The sequence below is a fragment of the Octopus bimaculoides genome, chromosome 3 (assembly GCF_046866305.1).
Source record: "Octopus bimaculoides isolate indiv1 chromosome 3, ASM4686630v1, whole genome shotgun sequence".
Classification (NCBI taxonomy): Eukaryota; Metazoa; Mollusca; class Cephalopoda; order Octopoda; family Octopodidae; genus Octopus; species Octopus bimaculoides.
The window spans coordinates 45,512,000-45,534,499 of NC_142930.1; the positions used below are offsets into that span (position 1 = coordinate 45,512,000).

The 22,500-nt window shown below is 35.0% G+C and overlaps 3 protein-coding genes across 4 annotated transcripts in view; 1 reads left to right on the forward strand and 2 right to left on the reverse strand.

Annotated features, from left to right (window-relative positions):
* The window catches only part of LOC128247336 (sulfotransferase 1C2-like), a 10,799-nt gene extending 8,415 nt beyond the window's left edge, over positions 1-2,384 (reverse strand). Inside the window, exon 1 of the mRNA XM_089348896.1 lies at positions 1,613-2,384. Within this exon, the coding sequence (XP_089205022.1) occupies positions 1,613-1,808 (196 nt within the window). The 5' untranslated portion in view covers positions 1,809-2,384. The remainder of the gene's footprint in view (positions 1-1,612) is intronic.
* The window catches only part of LOC149136516 (sulfotransferase 1C4-like), a 100,003-nt gene that overhangs the window by 46,357 nt on the left and 31,146 nt on the right, over positions 1-22,500 (forward strand). The window lies entirely within an intron of this gene.
* The window catches only part of LOC106871849 (sulfotransferase 1E1), a 23,367-nt gene continuing 3,332 nt past the window's right edge, over positions 2,466-22,500 (reverse strand). The window contains exons 2-7 of one of the 2 annotated variants that reach the window (XR_016241015.1): positions 18,424-18,741; positions 17,372-17,469; positions 15,075-15,252; positions 8,704-8,820; positions 5,124-5,326; positions 2,466-2,532 (exon numbers count right to left, since the gene is read on the reverse strand). Coding sequence is in view for 1 of the 2 variants with exons in the window: in XM_089348895.1 (XP_089205021.1) it covers positions 8,711-8,820; positions 15,075-15,252; positions 17,372-17,469; positions 18,424-18,741 (704 nt within the window). In the remaining variant the exon portion in view is untranslated. Of the gene's footprint in view, positions 2,533-5,123; positions 5,327-6,986; positions 8,821-15,074; positions 15,253-17,371; positions 17,470-18,423; positions 18,742-22,500 lie in introns of those variants that run through there. The other variant, XM_089348895.1, reaches the window with a different exon arrangement.

Here is a 22,500-nt window from a genome sequence, read left to right on the forward strand (position 1 = left end):
GCTTATCGTTGAACGTGTAAGTTGAAGTATAAACTACAGATTTCTAATCAGTTACTCGGGTAAATCGGCTGTCGAAAATAAAATGGAACCACTTTTTTGACAGCCTCAACTATGACATAAACCTTTTTCTCTACTGCAGGGATTTCTTTCTACGCTGAATTTATTCACTAATAAAGAAATGCTAAAGGCCTACAATTTGGACTTACAATAGCCCCAATTGCGATCTCAGAGGGTAAACTGTTCATATTCTACTCTAGACTTGACAAACCCCGTAATAGCAGTGTTTTTGATTTGATTTAATTGCTGTTTAAGGGAATAAAATTGTTATACAAAATAAGGATTACTCATTAGCAGGGACAGGTATTTCTTTAAGTGAAATTGAAATTAGGGCAGGATGAGGACACGATCCGTCTTGACTCAATTGAAAGCTAAAATGCAGACAGAATCAGCTAATAATTTACATTTACTTTTATACATTGCCATATTAGATTTACGAGCAAATTGTATAAATTTCGATAAACTGATGGTACATTTCTCTTTGGTCTTTCAACATATGTTAAAATGATGTTAACTAGTATGCGCACATTCCACTTCGTTTTCTACAAATATAATCATCGGAAAAGCTTACCATTGTTTGCAAAACTGAAACTAAAACGTTTAAACTAAAGCATCATAAAATCTTCGCTATAGTTTTTTATACACAACTGATTCAGAGATAAAATTCTCAACGAGACCTTTTAGAGAAGTTTTTTTCAAACATCTGAGTCACCGATAGCTTTTTAAAAAAAAATTATTATTTATCTCTCTTCTTAAGGCGGCGAGCAGGCAGAATCGTTAGCACGCCATCAAAATGCTTAGTAGCATTTCTTCAGTCTTCGTGTTCTGAATTCAAATTCCACCGAGTTCAACTTCGCTTTTCATCCTTTCGGGGTCGTCGAAATAAGTATCAGTTACACACTGGGGTCGATGTAATCGACCAGTCTCCTCCCTCAAAATGTCAGGCCTTGTGCCTTTAGCAGAAAGGATTATCTAATAGTCTCTTTTAATTCAGGGAAATGTCGCAGACACAATAGAAGCGATCACGGGTTCTTTCGATAAATCCACAGGACTTACTTTGAAAAATGTCCCTTTTTTTTTCTTACACCTATTATGGCGAGTTTAATAATTCTCATGCAAATAATTCCTTTAATAGGACGCAGCTACACAAGCACAAGATATCAATGTGTTTCAATTCTACGAACCTGAAAATTTTCTATAGTTATTTTCAAGACATAAGCCTCAAATTACAGTTGAATGCCGCTAAGCATTTGTTCGATGTACTAAAAGATTCAACCAGTTCGTGTCTATAATAATCCTTTCCACTATAGTCACAAGGCCTGAAATTTTGGAAGGGGACTAGTTGATTAGATGCACCACAGTGTTCGACTTGTAGTTATTTTTTCGACCCAAAGAAGTTCAAATGCACAGGTGACAACAGCGTGATTTGATCTCAAAACGTAAAGTTGGAAGAAATGCTGCTAAGAACTTTGTTCGATGTGCTAACGAGTCTGTCAACTCACCATCTATAACAACCGCACATGAAAACAACTAAGTCATTAGCTTAAAACATTACCTGTTCCTGGGAAACTGCATATTAAAACATCATCAGTTCGAATTTTGAGTGAATTTAATTTCCCTAAATTCTCCACCACTATAGGTAAAGGAACCATGTTGTGACCCTGATATTTATAAACGATAAATGATTTTCCAACTCTGTCATATAATTTAGTGAATCCATTATTTACTGTTCCGACAGTTTTGTTATCCATAATGTATTTGTGTAGTTATTTGTAATATTAGTAAAACTGAATGGTGTTGATGTAGCAGATTCTAGTGGTAGCTGATTTGTGATATAAACAGTTAGCGCTGTTGGTTTGTGGTAGTGGTTTTAGTATTATATATATTATGCTATATCTTCACTGTAGAAGAATTGACTAGTGTTACAGCTACAAGTACTGTTATATCTTATCGACTTGCAATAGCATTTTGTATTAGTGTATCACTTGTATCGACTAACACATCCCCTCACCTTCAAAACTGCTCGTCTTACAAACATTTGCATTATCCTTATCGACAATGTGTGCGCGCGCGTATGCTACAGGGCAAAAAGTAATCATCTTTCTACTTTTACTCCTCGCACATAATTTACAATGCTCCCCACACTCGGATTCATTACACTGTAAATAAGATAAAAGAAAAACAGATGTGTCATCAACTGTCAGGTCAAGGTTGTCTAATTATCTATTCATGTTATCAACTGAAATCTTCTTTTCTTTCTTTTCTTTTCTCTTTTTGGTGTGTGGTGAAGCAAGATGGTTTCTACACAATTTTCAACTATTTTTCGAGAGGGTGAAGAACAATTCAATGTGATTAGAACACATACTGTAAAGAAACCATTTTCTGACAGTCAGTTCGAAGTGAGGGAGTTGTACCAATAATATTTACTGGCAGCTTTAATTTCTGTAGAATGGTGCCTGTTGGAGCGAGGCTGACCTGAGGATAAACAACAACATTATCAGGTAGAAAAGTAGCAACTTTAATAATGTTGAAGGATATGATGGTTGCATTCATGTTGATATAGTGGACACTGAGGTGGGACAAAGATTGAAGAAGGTGTTTACGACTAGCATCATTTTCTTAGAGATTCTGAAGGTAATCGGAATTATTTGTATGCTAAAGATTCAGCCAGCTCGTGTCTATAATAATCCTTTCTACTATAGTCACAAAGCCTGATATTTGGGGAGAGAGCCTGTTGATTAGCCTTTTCATTAGCTTACTCATTACATTGTGCTTCGGTATTCTTTGGAACCACCGAGGGAAAATATTTTCTACCGTTCCACTCTTATAATAAGTGCTATTATCCAGGATAAATTTAATTTGAAACAGTAGTCCAGGCATCAGTGTTATGGACTGATGAAATAGTAACAAGTGACTACAACTTCTGTTTAGAATAGGCAATATAGTTTTAATATCGTCCAGCTTTACTAAAAGAAGCGAAATGGAAGCAAAGGGTCGTTTCATTAAGCACGACTCAATCACAATTGGCTGAGGCTGATCAATATTTTACCAGTGTGCAATAAATATTTGTTATGTGAACTTGCATGTATTTTTGTCAGACATCAATTTCCCATGCCAATGAGTCTTTCAGCCAGCTAGTTCAGAGCTTTCCAAACTCTTTGCATTGACGACACACACACCAAAACTAAGGTATTGCGCAATACATTATTAACATAATATCAAATTCAAATATATTGTTATTTTTGGGGAGACATGAGCATACTAGTTATAAAAAATTAGCAATACATAATATATCTTATATATTTGAATTTGTTGAATAAAAGAAGGTTGTATTTATCAATTTAATTGGATACATTCGTTTGATATAAAGACCACAATTCTTGAATTTTCGGTAGAATGTTTGAACGAGATAACTACGTTTCGACTTCCAGCCTTTTAAATTTCCGCCATTACTGAATTTTAAAATTTGTTATAATTGAACATTTCCTTTTTTCAGTTTTTATTTCTAGTTCACTTTTTTGCTTCTCGTTGCGATCCATTGTCCTCAACTACTTATTTTATTTCAATATACAGATACACCAGAAAGATATTCCAATTTTGTGCACCAAACCTAAATTTTCAGTTAAATCTCAAAATTCAGTTTGCAAGTGATTTCATTTGAGACCGCGTGTTGAAACTAAAACGATTGCAGTGTAACAAATATTGGTTTCAAATTTTTGGCACAAGGCCAGCAATTTCAGAAGAGGTGAGCAAGTCGATTACATCGACTCCAGTGCTTAACTGCTACTTATTTTATCGACGCCGAAGGATGAAAAGCAAAGTCCCCCTCGGCGAAATTTGACCTCGTTGTGAAGATATATGCTAGCCATTTAAATCAAAGACTGATAACTTAAAGTTCATTATTTGTCATTTGGTATCAAACAGGTCATTGATGTGATTACACTGTTAAGAATTCGAGGAGAAAAAGTGATAAAGGACAGAAAATAAGAAAAAGAAGTTAAAGACAAATTAGAAGGAAAGTAAAAGAAGGAAAAGAGAACAGAAAATTACACAGAAACTGAGGGAAGGAGAGAAAGCGAGAATAAATGAATGTACAAAAGATAATGAAGAGAGAACGGTAGAAAAATACTGAATGGAGAAAGTAAGTGATCATTTTTAGAGAAAATATGCAAGCTGTGAATGTCCTAGTCAGAAAAACAAGAGGTCATTTGCACATTAAACTAAAAACTTTAGGTGGTGATTCTAAACATAATCTTTTGAATAGCGATGTATATTAGGAATACACACACGCACCCCCCCCTCTCTCTCTCTCTCTCTCTCTCTCTCTCTCTCACACACACACACACACACACACACACACAGGGTACGTAAGGTATTTGAGGACATACCTTTTTGAGGTCATTGCTGCATATTTTGATAACTGTATAATCTTTGTTTCAGAAAATAATAATGGCAGACGTTCAGCTTACGCAAGAAATGAAGAGCGAGCCATGCTGTTATTGTGGTTATAAAGGGTGACCATAGCAATTTAGAAATATCCCATTTTTGAAAGTTACCATATCTTTCATCTACAAAGTTTGTAAGAAGCTAGAGACTGAAGCTGGAAATGTATCACCAGTATCAAGGTATAAAAAGCATTCTAAACGCTCTGAAATCATCAGAACACCTGCACTGTTCCACATATACATACAGACTCATCAATGCAACACACACACACACACACACACACACACACACACACACACACACACACACACACACACACACACTCACACACACACACACACATATCAACACTATGTGATATCAACAATTAAACATTTAAAATTAAAAAGTCTTACAGCTGTTTCGGCCTAGTGTTGGCATGCCCCATTCTATCTATATAACTCCAGTAAACTGGAGTAATTGGTAGATGAAACGGATGCAATGGAGATACATGCATGATTCTTTAGGCCTCTTCAGAGATTTACAAAGTTCAGTTCATGAAGTTTACAAAATTCAAATATAAATATAAAAATATAAAAGCATATAAAAAAACATATAAAGAGTCATAAAAACTCACATACTTCCTCTGGTGGCGGTCAACCTTAAACTTGACCCCTCCTTCTGGATCAATTCCTTGCAACTCTCCAACTTCTCTCTTTCAGTTTTCACTTCCCGCACCTCCAGGGCATTCGTTGCGGCGTTACGGCTTCCAGCTGCCGAAGCATAGCTCCGGGCATGGGCTCGTTCCGGTGTGCTATTAATTTTTCCCAAAGTGTCTTCGCCCCTAAATGGGGAAAAGAAAACAATTTCACAGGCCCGCAGGCAAAACGGCAACAGTCTTCAACAAAATTTAACAATAGGCGCTAAGCCTTCAACAATCAGATAAACAAGAATACTCGACGGAATCAAGGATTTAAACAAAAGCGATTAACGCAGAGACTCGAGTGCGCACCGAACGGCGTACTTTCGCTGACTGTTTTCTTTATTCGGCACTTACGGCCACAACACAGAGGGGGACACTACAAGGACAGACACAACATTACAATGGGGATATCAAACATAAAACGAATGACAATAAGATGTTATATAATGAAGAAATGAAATGGCTGCATGGGCCCCATTACCATGTAGTACCATTTGAACGTTTATATACACTATTTCTATTACCATCGTTCACTTTTTTCTATTGTTTTTTCCCTCTTTTTTTTTAACACGAAACACTTTTACTTTTTTTCCCTCTTTTTTGTTCCTTTTTTTTTCCAAAACAATTTTATTATTTTTTTCCCTTCTTTTTAGTATCTCATAAACGGCTCCAAGTCCTTTAGTTCGATTACCGGCGGCAGTTCGTCGAACTCCACCGCTACTCTGAGCAGGTCAATTTTTTCTCTGTACATGTCTTTTAGTTTCCTGTATGTGTCCTTATCGACCACGATGACCTTCATATTTTTAGAGTACACATCTGTGGGTAACTTAACTCTCATAATATGTTTAAATTTTACAATTTTTTTCTCCGTCTCCTTGTTCTTTGAATATGTCACAAAATTCCATTTGTTTTTTCCTCTTCTTGGTTTTTTTTCTTTTCTTCTTCCACTACTGGTGTCTTTCCCTCTTCAACTCTAAGCAATCTCTCAATTTCACCCTCGCACAGTTGCACTCCCGAGTCTTTTTCCTTCGCTGGGACAACCGGCGTCATTAGCACTGTTTCCTCCTTCCGTAAATACACCTTTTTGATTGCCTTCTCTCTTTCTTTCTCCATCACCTCTTCGTCTGTCTTCCTTCTGGTCACAACAAGATATCAGGACCTCATTAATATGGAAATACCTGAGTGGTTGATAAACCCATTTATTGACAATTATACCAATGAAGCTGACTCTGTGATACAAGAGGTGTTAATAACATTAAAAAACGACTTCGAATTAAAGTCCCTCTTCAAAAATAAAAATCATACCAGAAATTCTGGATACAGAAAGAAATTTCTGAAAGCTATCTAAAGTTGTGGGAAGCGATCAAACTTTTCTTCATATGACAGGGACACAGTAAAGTGAAAAGTGGAGGGAGAAGAGAAGGCAAGGAAATGTGAGCGAGGGGGAACGAAAGAACGAACAGTGGAATGAATGAATAAGGGTGAAGGGGCTGATAGACAGAAATAGAGTCATACAAGATTTAGAAAAATGTGTACTTACATATAAGAGACAAAGTGTACGTACGCCGCTATATATATATGTATATATATATATATATATATATATATATATATATATATATATATATATATATATATATATATATATATATATATATATATAGAGAGAGAGAGAGAGAGAGAGAGAGAGAGATATGTATATAAACATACATTCGAATATATGCATAATATACGCGCGCACACGCACACATGTGCTTGCAATTGAACACAAAAAGAAAAAAAACTCAGCATGAAAAGGACACGTTTTTTAAAAAAGTTTTAATTCATTTCTTAAGAAGAAAGGCGACTTCATATTTTGAATGCTGTTTCTTCATTAGAAGAAAGCTCGAGTAGCACAGTGAAGGAAGGGACGAATTGAAACAATATAGTTGGAGGTGAGAAAAGAATAAAAAGATAAGGGTAAAGGGCCAAGGAAAAGACGGTTCTATGGAAGTGGCGGAAGGGTGGGCACGAATTTGAGTGTATCGGTGTTTGGGGATGAGGATATGGTGGAATTGTGTGTATATGGTTTTTAAAGATGTGTGGGTGTATAAACATGTGAAATTTGTGACACGGTATAGTGGGGTGTGGGACCTCTGCCGGATCTTTTTTAAAACGGGGACCACATTTTTCATTAATGTTTTACGTAGTGTTTTTGGTACCGAAAGACTTTCAAACTTCGTATACTTATCTATTTTGTGTTATAGAACAGAAAAATATTTTTGTATTCGAATTTATTTCATGTAAAAAATTGTCTTATTTCGATAATTTCAACCAATCACTGACAAGTATTCAGTTGTTTATATTTACTCCTTTGGCTGATTAAGCGGTGTAAAGCGTATTTAATTTCCATAACTTCGTTTTGCTTTTTTCTTTTTAAATTTGCTGTTTTACCCTAACCCAAACCCTAACCCTAACCCTATCACCGATAGAATTGTTTCAGAATCGTTTGTTTATGTAGTCGGCACTTAATGTATATCGGCTGAATGGACGTCAGTGATTGGTTGAAATTACAGAAATACGACAACTTTAACATGGAATAACTTAGGGATTTCTTTTTTTTTTAAGAAGACTAAGAGAAAAAGATGTTTTATATGACACATTCTACCAGTGTTCCAAGTTTCAAAGTGTTTCGTTAATGAAAAATGTGGCCCCCGTTTTAAAAAAGATCCCCTCCGCCAACCTTCCACAGGTTCACTATCACCAAGTTTATTTCAGTACGTCCTATGTGTGTGTGTGTGTGTGTGTGTGTGCGTGTGTATCTATCTATCTGCCTGTCTGTTAGTCTGTCTATAACATTCTTTTCTACTCTAGGCACAAGGCACGAAATTTTGAGGGAGGGGCTAGTCGATTAAATCAACCTCTGTACGCAACTGATACTTAATTTATCGACCCCGAAAAGATGAAAGGCAAAGTCGACCTCGGCGGAATTTGAACTCAGAACGTAAAGACAGACGAAATACCTATTTCGTTATTGCCCACAAGGGGCTAAACATAGAGGGAACAAACAAGAACAGACGAACTGATTAAGTCGATTACATCGACTCCAGTGCGTAACTGGTACTTAATTTATCGACCCCGAAAGGATGAAAGGCAAAGTCGACCTCGGCGGAATTTGAACTCAGAACGTAACGGCAGACGAAATACCGCTAAGCATTTCGCCTGGCGTGCTAACGTTTTTGCCAGCTCGCCGCCTTATACAATATTATAAGTATTAAAATGCCAGAAACAAATACATGCCTATGTAAATATAATCACATATGACTTAATACTATTTACGATGTAAAAACAATTAACGATTATTTATTTACTTCACAAAGTATGGTAGCCTTACAGCAAGTATCGCGAAAGCGAAAACTTTCAGTATATGACGTACATATATAAGCCGACACACACGTATATCAATATATTCTTAATTTTTTGCTATATTCCTAGCATTTGAGAAATTAATAGTCGAATAAACCATGTATAGAATCTACCATCGGTTTAAAAAATATTCAAGTTTATTCCCTGCTCGAGGAGTTCCTTCTGAATTCGAGCGTCCATCCTTTCATTTTGAGCGACTGTCATCCATTCTTTCCACGTAGAAACTTTTCCTGAAAAGAGAAAAAGAATATTAGGTAACCATCGAAGAATTTAGTTGTATCTTTTCTATTTTCATTGTCACTATCGTCGTCGGGAGTTGGTACTAAAAGAAATAAATTTCTGGGTATTAATCAAGATACTTTATTATTTTCCGTTAACGGAAACTAATATCACAGGTATTAATATAAACTCTAATCCACTTATAGTGGACCTTTGTCTAAAACCCTCAATAGAAAACATCGAATGTTTATAGGAATATATATGTTTGTGTATAATTATTATAAGTATCATCATCATCATCATCATCATCGTTTAACGTCCGCTTTCCATGCCAGCATGGGTTGGACGATTTGACTGAAGACTGGTGCAACCGGATGGCTACACCAGGCTCCAATCTAATTTGGCAGAGTTTCTACAGCTGGATGCCCTTCCTAACGCCAACCACTCAAAAAGAAAAATACGAACTATTGAAAAAATCCTACCTTCTCAACACACGTAATATGTATGTACATACGGGTATGTTTGTACGTAAATATATGTGTATGTATGTATATATGTGTATGTATGTATGTATATATTTTTATGTATTCTTCATTTATGTACCTTTTCATTTGTACATAACTACAATAATCTTAAGATATATTGTTTTTATATTCCACTATTATTTCTCTTTTGATAACTTTCTCCTTCCTCTGTTTATACATTATCTAATAAGAATAATATATCACATCTAATAATAATAATAATAATAATAATAATAATAATTGATTCCTTGGTATGCATATACATATACATATACAAATACATATGAATATAAACATATAGAAATATATGTGCATATGTTCATGTATGTTTATGTGTACGTATGTATATGTATAAGTGTGTATATGTGTATGCATTTGTATTTATAACTTAACCTTATGAACTTTCTAAACTCTCTGACGAAGTCTAGAGACACAGCCAAGTACTGAAATCTTATCTACCAAATACTTAAGTTCACTGAAGGGATATATAGATTGGGGTACTTTGGTCTCTTGGCTGAAACAGCTATAAGATATTATCCTATCTTTTGTGATCTACGTTATATATTTTAATAATTACTGATATTTTTATATATTGTATATGTAAAGCATATTATGCTATACATGTATGTATGTTGTTATAATGGTTAAATAAATAAATAAATAAATAGACATAATATAATGTCTAACAGTTGACGAATACCACCTCTTGATCCCCTCCATTTTTTTATTGCACCGATTCTTTTGGCTACTTAAAGCTGCATAACTTTTTTCTATCAAATATTTTTTAACGAGGTCTTCATCAAACGATTCTACTCGTGGAGTTTTTAAATAGTCATAATTAAAGTATAGTTTTTCTTTTAAATAACTGAGAAATTACGAGTTAAGGCAAATAATAGGCGTTACTCTCCCATTCTTTGCCCTACATTTTTTTATCATAACTTTTTTCTACTGAACCAAATTTCGATTTTTTATGTCAAAATGTAGCTTACCATTGGTCCACTATAGAGCAAAAAAAAAAAAAAATTAAGATTGAGTTAAAACGGAATTAGTGATAAAGCGTTACACTGGTCGCGTATGAGTAAAAGTTAGAAACAACAAATTATCATTTTTATTTTCATCACTTAAAACCATTGGTTACCTTTTATTCGCTCTCTGTACAGTGATCAGCGCCGTCCAACCAATGCGCGTGACCGTCCAACCAATGGCGTGATGTTATGTGTCCTTGAGGGACACGCGCATATAAAATTCGCCGTGTGCTCATTAATAAATGACAGTTGTTTGTTTGGTTTCTGGTGCTCAACCTGCTCAAACGTCATCTTGAGATGAAACATGCAGACAAGAAGGACCAAGATTAGAATTACTTCCAGCGACTTGGCGAGAAAGTAAAGCGGCAGCACATAAACAAGACTGGCCAAATCTACCAGAAGAGGGCAGGAATTGTGGAAGCATCCTATGAAGTTGCTCTCCTGGTGGCCAAAAACATGAAGGCACATACCTTTGTAGAGTCTTTCGTCATGCCAGCGGCAAAGATCATGGTCATTCACGTGATTGGAGAGGAGACGGCGATGAAGTTGGAGAGTGTTTTCGTCTCTAGCAACACTGTACAACGACGTATCGAGGAGATGTCGGTCGACATTGCCGATCAAGTGATTGAGGGAGTGAGAGCCTTAAAGTATGGGTTTGCCATTCAACTCGACGTCACCAACTGCTGTCAACTACTTACCTACGTCCGCTGCACGCAGAATAATGCTGTGAAGACTGAGTTACTGCTGAGCCAGGAGCTGTCCAGTACAACGAAAGGAAAGGATATTTTCGACGTTTTGCACAATTTCTTCAAACAGAATGAACTGGATTGGGGAAAGTTGGTCGGATACCCGACAGATGGGGCTCCATCTATACTCGGTCGAAAGTCAGGTTTTCAAGCTCATGTGAAAGCTGCGTCACCAAACGCCACTACTGTCCATTGTTTCATACACAAATTCACCCTTTGTGCTCTCTCTGAAGTTTTAATCAGGCTTGAACCGAGTTATCAGAATCGTGAATTTCGTTAAAACATCGGCTCTGAATTCTCGGCTGTTTAAGCTGCTCAGTGAAGATTTCGGCTCCGATCACATCTGTCCCCTCCACCACACAGAGGTTCGCTGGCCCTCACAGGGTAATGCGACGAGGCATCTCTTTGAACTGAGGAATGAACTTCTTGTTTTCTTCACGGAGAAGGAACACGATTTTCAAAAAGATCTGGTGGACGAGGAGTTTATCTCAATGTTAGCCTACCTGTCGGACATTTTTGGAGCCCTCAACTCCTTAAATCTATCGTTTCAAGGACCCAACTGTATTGTCACAGAGTTCATCTCGAAGCTGGGAGTATTTGTCCGAAAGTTGGATCTATGGTTGAAGGACGTGGAGAGCAAACGCCATGGAATGTTCGAACTCCTGTCTACACTTGATAGGGAGCCCAATGATGAATTTGCCCAAGAAATCGCTCGTCACCTCTCACTATTCAAGACTGAGTTGATGCATTACTTCCCGGATGTGACATAGTGCGTCTTCATCGCCAATCTATTCTCCGTTGATCCAGCCGAGTTGCCTGTCGGGACCGGGGAACAAGAGGAACTGACAGATATCCAGGCTGAAGAGACAGCAAAGAAGAAGCAAAAAGAATGCTCTCTTATAAACTTCTGGCTAAGCATGGTCTTCTCCTACCCGACGCTACTGATTTTCCCCTCTCTGTGGGAGTGTGAGTAGGGGTTCTCAACCTTACTGGCCACCAAGTCGAAGAGCCGGAACCGTCTTGTTGCGCTCGGCCATGATTTCCTATGCGCTGTGAGCAAGGTTATGCCCCGCATTGACCAGCTGGTGGAGAGGACACAGGTTCAGCCCTCGCATTAAATTGAGTTGTGTTCTTTGTTGTTAGTTCATTTATGTTTGCTACTTATGATTAAATTGATATCTGATCGAATTGAGTTTTAATGGAACCAGGTGGTACGCGGCGGCTATACGAAGCCTCCAAGTGGTACGCAATCACAAAAAGGTTGGGAACCACTGTCTTAAAGTAACTGCGATGACAGACTTTTAATATCCTTCCTCAACAGGTCCCATCCAATCTATATCACTATCCCAGACAATTTCGCCTGTCTATATTCTTTCTTTCCTTTTTCTAATACCCTTCCCTCCCATTAAATTTAATGTAATCTAATTTTTCCTCTACCGGTCTCATACTATCCATATCTGTCCCATTTACTTTTCCTTGATAAAAAAATTTTCTGTTTTCTTCCTCTCCTGTCTACAGTATATATATATATATATATATACACACACATACATTATTTGCTATGAATATTTAATAATAAGGACAATCGTAGCGATGCTTCATTCCCTAATTGAATCGGGAAAATAACAACTTGACCGACCAAACTCAAAATCATTAACGAGACACCACTTTATGTATAAATGTACCTGTTGTGACCCAGACTAGAAAATTGATGCAGCCCAATATGATACACATCATCCCTTTCATAAAGGACAGACTTCTGTTTACTTAATCGATTATATATATACATATATATAGTTGAGATTTACAGAAAAACAAAATACGAAGACAGGTGTATAAACAACGCACGGGAAGGTGAGAAAATCTTATACGTTTCGAGCTTACGTTCTTCAACAGAAAGGAACCCGAGGAAATAAACAGAGAGAGAGAATAAAAAATCTTTTGGAGCTAGCGGTCGATCATGACGTGTGTCTGGGAAGAGTCATTTTCTTTTAGTGCCTTATTATTTAATACACTGATTTATTTTTTCTAAACTTTTCGTTGCCTCTTGCAACCTTTCAATAGTTGTTGACTCTGTTCGTTATCAGAGCTGCGTCCTTTTTGTTTGTTTGTTTATGCGCCTGTGTGTGGGTGAGTATGCATGTGTATACGCATATGTATGTATGTATGTATGTATGTATGTATGTATGTATGTATGTATGCATGTATGCATGTATGCATGTATGTTTGTATGGGTGTATGTATGTATGTATGTATGTATGTGTGTGTATGCCTGTATGTGTATGCATGTGTGTGCGTTTGTATGTATGTATGTATTCTACATATTCATGTTTGTGTTCATGCTTGTGTATTCATGTTTGTATGTGTGTGTGCATATACAAACGTACACACATGCATATATATACGCATACACATACATGCATACACAGGCATACATACATAAGTGTATACACATGCACACTGAAGCACACACATGCACACAAAACAAAAGGAACGCAGCTCTGATAACGGACAGGATCAACGACTATTGAAGAGGTCGCAAAAGGCAACGAAAATTTGAGAAAAAATAAATAAGTAAATGAATGGAAATCGAACCAGTGAGTGTGTTAAATAATAAGGCACTAAAAGAGACTGACTCTCCCCAGATACAAAAAAATATGCATCAACACACGAATTCACGTAAAGAATCTTGTAAACCAAATACAAAAACTATATATATATATATATATATATATATGTATATATATATATATATATATAGGTGAGAAAGTTGGTATGTGAAAGCACGTGGTTGGATGTATAAAAGATAATAAGAGTGAAAAAACTACAGAAGGCTTGTGTTACATGGTTAAAGTATATATTTAAATTATGTCAGAAAAATGTTGTTTATATACCAAAAAGATTTTATAACATTTTTCTGACATAATTTAAATATATACTTTAACCATGTAACACAAGCCTTCTGTAGTTTTTTCACTCTTATTATCTTTTATATATATATATATATATGTATATATATATATATCGCTCAGAGATTTATTTTTGCTTATATATACATAAATTAACAGAATGAGATAAAAATTCCATGGCTGTGAAAGTTTTCAGAACATTCCGGGCTTAAAAAATAAATACTGGGGTCGATTAGTTCAACTAGAATTCTTCAAGACGGTGCCTGAGCACACACCTGCGCACGCGCGTATATATCTACACGCAGAAAATTATACCATACACTTCTATATTCATAAATTAATCCAAATAAAGGAAGCTAACTCATCAGATCAACGAAATATCAAAGTTACATCTTCGATATGAAAATGAGATAATAGAAATAATTAAGAGTGATTAGTAACATGCATGCATATAACAAAAATGAATGAGAGTATATGAATATCATGCAACATAAATTTCTGATTTATTGAAATTATCTCTGCTCCAGGGAAAATATAGTAACTGCTCAATGTCAACTGAGAAACGAGAAAGGGAGATAATTTCAAGAATCAAGAATTCTCCGAAATTAATATGCTATTAATGGAAACAGAATTTGATTGTTTGGTGACAAGAGAACAGATGGGAATATGTATGTGTTTCTATAACTTGAGAGAACTCATCAACTCAGTTGTAGTCCTACCTTGTCTCCAGCAGAAACGAGTTGAACATCTTTATAGAAAATGATTTAAGAGAAATAATTGAGATTGGCAAGTGGCATCTATTTGAGCAACAAAGACGAATAAAGAGATATTAAATGTCATATACACGTGTATATACACGCATACATATACACATATATATTCATAAAAACACACACACGCACATACATGTACATACACATGCACATACATACACATGCACATACATACACATGCACATACATACACATGCACATACATACACATGCACATACATACACATGCACATACATACACATGCACATACATACACACACATCTATATCTTGAAACTGAATACTCACCTGAACGAAAAAATCCACTGTTATCTTTGAAATCTACTTTGAGGACATTTTCTTTAATAGATGGTTTCTCGTTTTTCATTCTGTCAAAGGTGCACATATCTGCAATATCTTTAGTCAGTTGCTCATCAATTTTCTTGCCAAGAAATTTTGCAATCAATGATACGATTTTAACAAGGTCCTGTTCAGAAGATAATACATATATATTAAACTAAACTTTCACTTTATGTTTCTTCTTGTCATACATTTAATCATCACATATTTGTTACACAGATAGCTTGCTTGATATATTGCTTTGTTAATTCTTTATACTTTTTCTTTAAATTGCCCTTTACTTAATTGTTCTTGTGGTCGTTATGCTCAACGTCACCCTTCATTAAACAGATCTATGATCAAAAGTGTTCCACTCGTGACCAATCTGCCCTTTTTTTCAGGTATAGATTATATAAGATCATATTATCCGAATGTATCATCTTGTTTAAACCGTTGGCCGTTATTTGATGAACATTTTACTACAATTGGGTTGGCAACTAAGTTCCCGCCGTTTTTTAAAATTTAAATTTTTCAAATACTAATTGTTAAAAGCAGGAATCGTAAAAGATAAATTACTTATAAAACAACAATTAATTAATCAATAATATATTCCCCCTTATTGTTTACAATTTCTTCCTAACGTTCAACAAGATTTTCAATACCTCGTTGGTAGAAATCACCCGATTTCAACTCAAAAAATTGATCCAACCAAGCTCACAATTCTGCATCAGTATTGAACGAAACTCCGCGCATAACATTTGAAAGAGATCGAAAGAGGTGGAAATCTGTTGGTGCCAAATCAGGAGAGTACGGCGGGTGTGGCAGCACTTTCCACCCATGTGTTTGAATGGCTTTCTTGGTCATATTGGCGATATGAGGGCGGGCGTTGTCGTGCAGCAGAAGAACTCCACGCTGTTGATTAGGTCTTTTCTCTTGAATAGCCGTGTTGAGTCGTTCCATCTGTTGAACATAGAGTTCCGCATTGACCGTTTGGTTCTGTTCAAGCGATTCATAATGGATGATCCTTTCCCAGTCCCACCATACGCACAATATCGTTTTACGCGGATGAAGATCTCGTTTCACGCGCAGTGTCGCTTGTTTACCGGGGCTAAGCCATTCTTTACGCTGCTTCATATTGATGTACAGGCACCACTTTTCGTCGCCAGTAACGATTCGGTAAAGAAATCGTTGCTTGTGTCCATGAGTTGAGCGGTGACGAGCAAGCAAATCAGTGGAGATTGTTGCTCGTTGATTTTTGTTGTTGATTTTTGTTTCGGTAGAGGCGGTCCGTCCCGGGCGGCACTTTTGGGTCTGTTGTATGCAATATGTGTTTTTTGTGTGGTCCAGGGGTGGCAAATGGAAGGGCCGCACCGGGCGGCATACACTCTAGCTATTCTAGTGCCGACACAAAATATCTCTGAATATTAACACAAGTTAAAAGACGTAAAAGATGGACTTCATAATTTAAAATATGATTTAGTATTCCATTTTATAGCTGGTTTAACTATTTTGCTACACTAGTCGGCCTGAGCTGAGAAAATATTCTATTTAATGAACTGCATCAAAATAAAAAAAAACAAAAATACTAATTCTTAATAGCAGGAATCGTAAAAGATAAATTACTTATAAAACAATGTATTGTTAGAAATGCTATAGAATGTACGATGTGGGTGTTAGGAAAAGAATTAATCAAAAACTTAGAGAAAAGTATTGTAATATACTTCGAAAGAATAAAGATGAGGCAGAATACAACGAATCATTTAGTATTTCAAAAGGAATTAAAGGCAATTAGGAGTAATTATTGTGTTCTATTATAAATGTCAGTAAAATACCGTTGTATTTATGATAGTTTTCCTGATAGTTTTTTTAAAAATTCTTTTTTGAGTTTAGGTTATTTTTCTGAGTTTGTTATGGGGGTTTCCTAAAAATCTCATTGGTAGTCGTGATCCAAACTGCCCTATTACACTCCGTTATATGATAAATCACTGAAAGTAAATGAACTGAGATTCTCAACTAGGCTTGGTATGGAATATTTAGACTTCTTGTTATTCGACCGTCTGACAGCTTGGCCGATTAGACTCAACCTCCATACGCAATAACATTAGTCATAAAAATCGCTGTAGTTAGCCAAAAGAAAGCAACGCTGCAGAAGCACTTATACTAGTGAAAAAGGAATGATATATGAAAGTAAAGAGAAAAAATAATAAAGAGAAGAATGAGACAGTGGTAAGAAGTAGAGAAAAAAAAGATAGCTATGTAACACCTACCTTCGAAGCCTCTTCATATGTTATTATGAGAACATTGGGGTTGTCTTTGATTACTGACCACCACTGTCGAGTGTATTCAAAATAATCACCCCTGGGGACTGTAACGACGTTAAGAGGGAAAAGAATCAGAAAATTGAATTTGTTCACAATTAATGTTTACATTGTGGGACTATCCATTCTTTTGAAATTGAAAATTTTTTACTACCCTATAAAAATCATTTATCAAGAAAAGTTATTTATCAAATGTCAATTTATTAATCCAGATTCGTATATTGGGTTGTAATGACACTTTTGAAGACTTTTTATCTTCATATAAGAAATATTTCTTGAACTTAAAGAATCTTTAAGCGCCAGTGTTTTGCACCAGTATATAAGCTGTATATCCTGTCAATGGTTTGGATACTTATTTCAGATTGCAATAGCAAATTGAGATGAAAACAGTTAAGTGTTTTGCTTAAATATACACTGAGACGCTAGAAGTGGATGTATATTAAAATCAATGGGAAGGTAACCTAATATCATAATGTTTTTCCGAAAGGCATTAGTGTGTGAATAGGAATGTTTAGTTTGGAAGTGCATTGGATCCTTAACGCGCCACAGAAACTATGTCATTCAGTTGAGGAATACATTTCTGATTTCCTCACCAACTTGATAAGTTGAAAATTTTACTTCAAGTCAATGAATCAGTTGTCAATTTTTTATCATTGTTTCTCTTTACAACAGACAGCTATATTTTGTGGAACCTAGTTATAGACTAGGTGGAAAGGGATGTTGAGTGTTGCTATGGCTATGGTTACATCACTGTGGACGTGACAGGAAATACTGGTTTCTTGATTGGTCACGTAAGGTCATCAACTTGAGTAATTGTTTTTAGCAACAAATAAGGTTTGTGAATTTATGAGAACGGATAAGGTAAACCGTGAAAGTGTCTAAGTTGTTTTTTAACCACGAAATCTTTCCTTTGCACTATAACAATTTCATTGTCTCTTCTACGGCCCAACGGGTTACGATATTTACCTAACTGACAATTCCCTGACTTAAACATGACTTACCGTTTCCGTCCATGAACATCTCAAAGAAACTGTGGAAGTTCCCATCATACTGAATTAAGTCAATACTCCACATATGTCTGTAATAGGAAACTACCACAGACTTAGGGTTACGCGCGATGAAAATGATTTTGTTATTCTTAAGTAATACTTCAGGCAAAACATTAGGGTGTAAGTGTGTGTTGAGCACCCTTGGAGATGGTTTTGAATCTAGTTGATCTTTAAGCATGTAGTCTATCATATTTTCTTCTTTAATACTGGGAATTCTTTCAGCTTTTCCATTGACGACCATACTCGTTACCTCCCAGATCCAGTGGGTTCCTGTTATTAAAATTTAATACAACGTAATTATATGGCCGCAGACTAATGACTGAAACAACTAAAGGGCAAAAGATAAAATATATGATTATGTTATTCTCGACAGAGGAAATAGGTAGAAAATGTAGTTTAGTGCAGTTCCAGTAAACAGTATTATTATTAACTTGATCCTGAACGCGGTAGTCTCGAAATTTGTATATGGTTTCACCAAACTAAAATCTTTATTGTTTACAATGATGGTCAATAGTTCATAAATGTTTGAGCATTTTTGATCCAAGTAACAAAGGTTAGTAGACGAGATGATGTGGTCAGCCATTAGGTCGACAGTAGGAAAAACAGGTACAGAAGTGTAGATGGAAACAATGTCTAGGCTAAAAGAGTATCTATCCTGTGTGACGAAGTTGAGGTTTTGAATCTGTTTATGACTTTGCTGTAGTATTCAACATATCCCAAAAAGATGTGAAGTAAGAATTTGAGAATTTAGTACAGAAACCACGAAATTTCATAAAACGATACGTATATTCGAGAGACGATGGGTTTGATTTTTAGTTTGCATCTATGCTTTTTTTCTTAACGAGATAATGAATGGATGGTGGGAAGTCTGCTGCTTCTGGTAATGAAATTTCACTCGTTCTTATTAGAGACTCTTCTGTTGCTACTAATATTTATCCAGCTGTCCTTATATTTCTTGTTTCTTTAATAAAAATCAAAATTATATTTAAAATCTCTTTAATAATGTTAGTTTTTACCTGTATCCCATGGGGAATTATTAGCCATATTTTCTTCTTCTTCTTATTATTACTATGAGGTTTTTTGTTCATATTACTACCTATCTCTGGCTTTAGGTGATTCTGAATACTGTGTTTATCATAATAGAAGGTGCATTCATCATTTAAGTTATCTTTTAAATCATAATTATATTTAGAATTGTTGAAAAATTTAATATTATGATTATATCCCACCTTATGAAGCGCTTCATTATAATATGGTGCATGTTTATTGAATATCTCATAGTTGGAAGAAAGTACTGAAATTCTTTTCTCTATATTATTTACTAATGCTTTCTTAATAGAAGGTGGATGGTTACTCTTAGCGTTAATATATTTCAGGTTTTTGTTAATTTTATGGTAAGGTTGGGTTATACCTGTTATTAAGTTGAAATTTACATCTAAGTAGTTGACATTGCTATATTCGTTATAAATTGTAATCCTAAGCCCATTTCTTTTAAAGAAACTGTGTATTTTCTTCTTATATATTTCTAAAGTACTATTCGTGCTATTTTTTGTTATTAGCAGGAGGTCATCTCTGTATAATCCACCCTCTAATTTAAGATTTTCTAATTGGAGTTCTGGTAATAAATAAATTCCTACTAGGTCTGTAACCTGAGCAGAGTCTGGTGCTCCCACAGGGATATCAAAAAAGTCCCTGGTATCTTTTCTGTCCCACAATTTATCATTGTACCTAATAAACGATTTTCCCACCATTTTTACTACCTTAACTTCTTCCTCTTTAGTCATTCCCGCCTTATTCATAGCATATATTAAGGCCTTATTAAGCACTATTTCATTAATAGATGAATAATAATCCTCTATGTCTATTTGGATAAATTTGTAACTACTACTGTCTTTAATATCTTTAAACCATTTTAAAGTATTATTAGTGCTAGTCCAGAGTTTCAGGTAATTTAGGTTATTTAGTTTATTAATATATTTGTCTAAAATTAACTAACTTAATTTCCCTAAATCAGATTTACTGGGACATATTAGTCTTACTTTAGGGTCCGAGTAGAAATTGTCTTTATGATCCTTTAAAGTTACCCTAGGGTGCATCGGTACATATGGTTCCATTTTATTGTCTATCTCATATTTTTCCATGATTAACTTAGTGGCTTTATTAATATTATAAATGGTATCTTCCGGGACAATTTTATATTTTTTATTTATTTCCTTTCCTAAAAGTTTATCATATAATTTTGTATCTAACTTATACAGGTTGCCAGTTTTATCAGATTGTACGACTATTCCCTCGACATTACGCATTTCTTTTATGTTGATTCCTAAGTATTCATTATGTCTGTTTGGGTATTTTTAAAACTTAATGTTTTTAACCACCTTCCAAATTTTGTCTTCCTGAGACTGAATTTCCCTGTTATATGGGGGTTCCCTTTTAGTTTTAAATTTAGAGCATATATAATTGGTATTCTCCACATCTTTAATGTTGGGAATGTTACAGTTCTTATAGTGAGCTATCAATTTTATTCTATTAATAAACTCCTTTATATTATTAATAAGTTTAATGGTATATTCCCTTTTAGATGGAATGGGGATGTCATTCAATGAAGAGTCCCAGATTAGTGGTTCACTCCTACCTGTAAGTTCCATAATAAACGAAAATTGAAGGTAAAACCTAAAACAATAGTCGTATTATAAATATATTTAAAAGTATTATAGTAATAATATTAGGGAATAAAAAATGTATTCCAGCCTTACAGACAAAAATCGGTATAGTATTATACCGGGTTTCCTAATATATAATATATATTATATAACTAATTTAGAGACGAACCACCACTCTACAACTCAGTCAACTCAGAACCTGTCCAAATCCATGCTGTGAGGCATATACCATCTTAATATATCTAAGATTTTAATCTAAAAATTTAAATTTAATAATATATTACATAGATAAATCATATAGATCATATAAATAAATTATAGACATATTAATTTTAAAAAAATTTTAAAGTCAAATTTATAAATTGGACAGTAAAAATTAATACGATAATATACAATATGTAAGTATAAATGTAAAAGGTTAGTGCTAGTACATAGACTACGCGCGTTTCATGGCTGAAATAGGACTATATAAAATCATAAGCAAATTCTATCCGAGTTCATAAGAACGGGGAAATGATTTTACTCCCAAAATCAGTCACTCTTCAGGTCAAATCCCTAAGAAAATACCTAAAATCATTCGAGGTATAAACATAAACATGAGAAATAAAAATATATATAAAGAGACTTCCATATCTATCTATCTATCTATCTATCTATCTATCTATCTATCTATCACTCGTCCACCTTCGTATGTTTCCGTAGAATTTATCAAATTAGAAAACGCAAATTTAATATAAAAATATATTTTCTGAAATTGCAAATTATTTAAAATATAAAAATATAATTTTCAACAGAGAGAATTTATCAAAATAGAAAACAAATGAAGTTTGAAGTTAAGTTTAAAAATAAATGTGATACTTATGCTCCGTAGATACTTATACTCTGTAATGTTTCAAATGCATGGATACAGGTGTCGAATTTGTTTCAATAACTTTCCGAAGATTTCGTCCTTAAATTCATAACGCCACATAAATTCAATGAGATGCGATTGAAGTAAATTTTGGGCTGTTCCATTTGCTCTTTTGTTGCAATTCTTTACATACATTTGAATGGTCAAGTAGCTGCTTCAGGACCCAGTCATAATGCTGCAGGAGCTGCGTGAGGCAGCTTCTACCTGGACGGAAACCATGCTGGGTCTCATTCAGCAAGTCATTTTCTTCTAGGAACGCAATCAATCTCTTTCTGACAATTCGTTCCATGACTTTGCTAATATGTGAAGTCAGAGAGATGGGCCTGTAGTTCCCAGCCTCTGCTCTGCTTCCGCCTTTATGGATAGGACATATGGTGCCTTCCTTCAGCTTTTTGGGAAGTTTACCATTTGCAAGGAAACTTTGGAAGAGTATCCGGAGTGGTCCTGCTAATTCTT